Source organism: Pundamilia nyererei, unplaced genomic scaffold (genome assembly GCF_000239375.1).
Source record: "Pundamilia nyererei isolate P.nyererei 1_Seehausen unplaced genomic scaffold, PunNye1.0 scaffold00485, whole genome shotgun sequence".
Taxonomy (NCBI): Eukaryota; Metazoa; Chordata; class Actinopteri; order Cichliformes; family Cichlidae; genus Pundamilia; species Pundamilia nyererei.
In genome coordinates, this window is record NW_005187886.1 from 155,249 (window position 1) to 158,752 (window position 3,504).

Consider the following 3,504-nt stretch of genomic DNA (forward strand, 5'->3'; position numbering starts at 1 on the left):
CACACAGTTACCTCCGGATCTCAGCATCACTAAAACCTTTGATATTTTCCCTTGGAATGGTTCTGGGCCGCCCTCGTTTCTTTGGCCTCTTTCGATCAGATGTGGAGTCACTGTCGGAACCAGAGTATCTCCTGTTTCTACTTTGCCGGCCCTCATTTGCATTCTGATAAATCTGTTCAAACAAACCATTAAAAATCACCTGGAATTTAATTTACAGTCTCATATTGCAAGCATAACAGTTCTTAACAGTTTGATCAGATTCGATACGAGCATGTCTGAAAGATTTCAGCGTAAACGCATTCTAACTTCTGATCAAGATAAAACATTGAGTATCTTATGTGATCCCTTCATTTTTTCTCTCTCCAGCAGTATATAGTGTATTTGTTGTGACTCCTTGGGTACCTGTTTGGCACAATTCCTCATGCGTGGTAGCATATAGATTTCTTCCAGCTCTTTCTGTCTTTCCTCCTCTTCCATTCTCCGCCTTTGCTCCTCTGGAATGATATCATCCCAACTCCGCTGACTTCGCTCAGAGTCGATGTCTATTTCCTCATCCTCCATCATGGAGAAGTTGGCCACCTGCATAGATTTGCACAAACTAAATACACGGACCACTTTAATAATGTAACATTTTGAACACTGGTTATCAAGTTTCTGAAAGGAGAAAGACAACCTCCCCCCAACCTTAAACTGAGACAACAGTTCTTCTCCAACTGTTGAAGGTCCGGGGTCATTTTCCCTGGTCTCAGCTCTTTTGAGGATCTCATCAATGTCCATTTCCTAGAGAGTTGATTACAAGAGACTTCAATTCAAATGAATTTATATAGTACCAAATCACAACAACAGTTGCCTCAAGGTGCATTATATTGTAAGGTAATGACACATTTTGGAAGGGAGACAGATATTAATAATACACTGTCTGAATGCAGAGTGATATACAAAACCACAGTGAGTGAGAAAGGTGACTGAAGAAGAAATACTCAATGCATCATGGGAATCCCCCAGCAGCCGACACCTATTGCAGCATAACTAAGAGAGGATTCAGGGTCACCTGGTCCAGCCCTAACTATATGCTTTAGCAAAAAGGAAAGTTTTAAGCCTAATCTTAAAAGTAGAGATAGTGTCTGTCTCCCGAATCCAAACTGGAAGCTGGTTCCACAGAAGAGGGGCCTGAAAACTGAAGGCTCTCCCTCCCATTCTACTTTTAAATACTCTAAGAACAACAAGTAAGCCTGTAGTGCAAGACCGATGTGCTCTAATGGGGTGATACGGTACTATAGGGTCATTAAGATAAGATGGGGCCTGATTATTTAAGACCTTGTATGTGAGGAGCAGGATTTTGAATTCAATTCTGGATTTAACAGGGAGCCAATGAAGGGAAGCCAATATAGGAGAAATATGCTCTCTTTCTAGGCCATGTCAGGTACTCTTGCTGCAGCATGATCAAGAATGGATCATGAAGTGCTGTGCATGTGTATAATGGACCAGTTTGGAATCGTAAATTAATGTAAATCGTAAAAAAACAAACTAATCGACGAATTCTGGTCTCTGGCCAGTTGATAGTTGGAGTAGGTCAATGTACAAGTGTACTGGGGCAATAAAGATAAGATAAATAACCTTTATTAGTCCCACAGATGGGAAATTTGTTTTATTAAATTAATTAATTAAATGTTATTTTAAAGGCAACAAGCGTTAACATACTTTTGAAATATTTTTTCTCTTTTTGATGAAACGTTTGTTTCATGCAATGCTTTTTAAATACATTTAGACATTTGCACTGTGGTACAAACCTGAGGCTCTTGCTCCTCCCCCTCTTGTTCTTTGAAAAGCTCCTCAGCCCCAAACTTCAGGATTGCAGAGAGCTCCTCCTTGTTGAATGGTGCTGAACTGTATGCAGTCACACACACACACACACACACACACACACACACACACACACACACGATGAAGTCACTCAAATTTTGGGGTGAAATGGACTTGGCAGCGCTGCCAGAAACAATATGGGAACAAGCACATAAAGTTACTTACCTGGACGGAGCAGATCCTGTATGGAGGACAGTTTTCCCAGTCGTATCCATCCTCTGAATAACAAGATGGTCTAGTACCATTTTCTTCTTTGCCCTCTCAATGATGTCCTCCTCCACTGAACCCTTTGTTACCAGTCGGTAGATATTCACCTGCCGGTCCATAACAATTGGTAAGATAGGCAAGATAATGATAAAGAATAAGTGGACTGGTTTTGTATTGTGCTCCCTTACGCGCTATATAACATGCCCCACAAACACTTTTTTCCTATGCTTAAGTAGCCATTAAACATTCACACACATTCACATTCTGGACACAGAGAGTAACTTGGGGTCACAATCTTGCCCAAGGATATTTGGCAAACGGACTGGAGCAGCTAGACATGAAACCAACAACCTTCTGATTAGCAGATGACCTACTGTACCTCCCGAGTTCCCTGATTCATATACTGCACGAATCAATGAACACTGTTTTTAAATTCACTGGTAAATTTTCAGCAGTTGCAGCTTGGTGTAGACTTAGGTCCATTATTACTGATTAATACTAGTGAGTGTACGAAACTCTACAAATGCAAATACAGTTTAAAAAATATAATGAATTTGAATGATTTAAGTTTCTTCTTACCTGTCTTTTCTGTCCAATCCTGTGGGCTCTGGCTTGCGCCTGCAGGTCATTTTGGGGGTTCCAGTCTGAGTCAAAGATGACCACTGTGTCAGCTGAAGCCAGATTGATGCCCAGACCTCCAGCACGTGTAGATAACAAGAAGCAGAAATCCTGTGCATAGAAACTGATATTAGGTACAGGCCTTCCTAAACAGCATCTAAAATAATTAAGAGTTACTGTACCTCTGAACCCTCTGCATTAAAGTGGTCCAATGCTTGCTTCCTCATCTCCCCTTTGATGGAGCCATCTAATCGCTAGACAAATTTACAACATTCAAAATTATTAATATATTTAGAACGGATATACAAATTTTATTCACAATTTTTATGTGTATGTAGTGTTGTGGTCAGAAGTTTCTATACATTAATCATGGGAATGGAGGTCAAGCCATGGCCTCAAGTGCCTTAAGGCAACTGTTGTTGTGACCTGGTGCCATATAAAAAAAATTGAATTGAAGTTGAACTGAATTCGACCGTAGACTAATTTTTGCACAATATACATGGGTGCATAATTCAAAAATGAATTTACACATAAAATAAACTCATTTCTAATCCACACAGGGTAAAAAGTATACATGCAGGTTCAAATATATACCTCTATTACTACTGGTTACATATTGCACCTTGACCAGACACTTTTGGTAGTCTTCAACAATATTCTGCCATAATTATGACTGAATATTTGATCAGTCTTCTTGGCAGCAGTGGTGCCGAGTAGGGCTGGGCCATATTATACCGTTCACGATAATACCGGTATAAAGTTAGGCAACGATAGGAAAATGAAATATCGCGATAGAATATGAGTAAAACGCGCATG

The 3,504-nt window shown here is 40.0% G+C and overlaps 1 protein-coding gene across 1 annotated transcript in view; it reads right to left on the reverse strand.

Annotated features, from left to right (window-relative positions):
• Positions 1–3,504, reverse strand: part of chd1 (chromodomain helicase DNA binding protein 1) — a 25,727-nt gene that overhangs the window by 8,584 nt on the left and 13,639 nt on the right. Inside the window, exons 17-23 of the mRNA XM_005753957.1 lie at positions 2,871–2,942; positions 2,650–2,799; positions 2,029–2,177; positions 1,791–1,887; positions 685–780; positions 403–579; positions 12–172 (exon numbers count right to left, since the gene is read on the reverse strand). Coding sequence (XP_005754014.1) covers positions 12–172; positions 403–579; positions 685–780; positions 1,791–1,887; positions 2,029–2,177; positions 2,650–2,799; positions 2,871–2,942 — 902 coding nt within the window. The remainder of the gene's footprint in view (positions 1–11; positions 173–402; positions 580–684; positions 781–1,790; positions 1,888–2,028; positions 2,178–2,649; positions 2,800–2,870; positions 2,943–3,504) is intronic.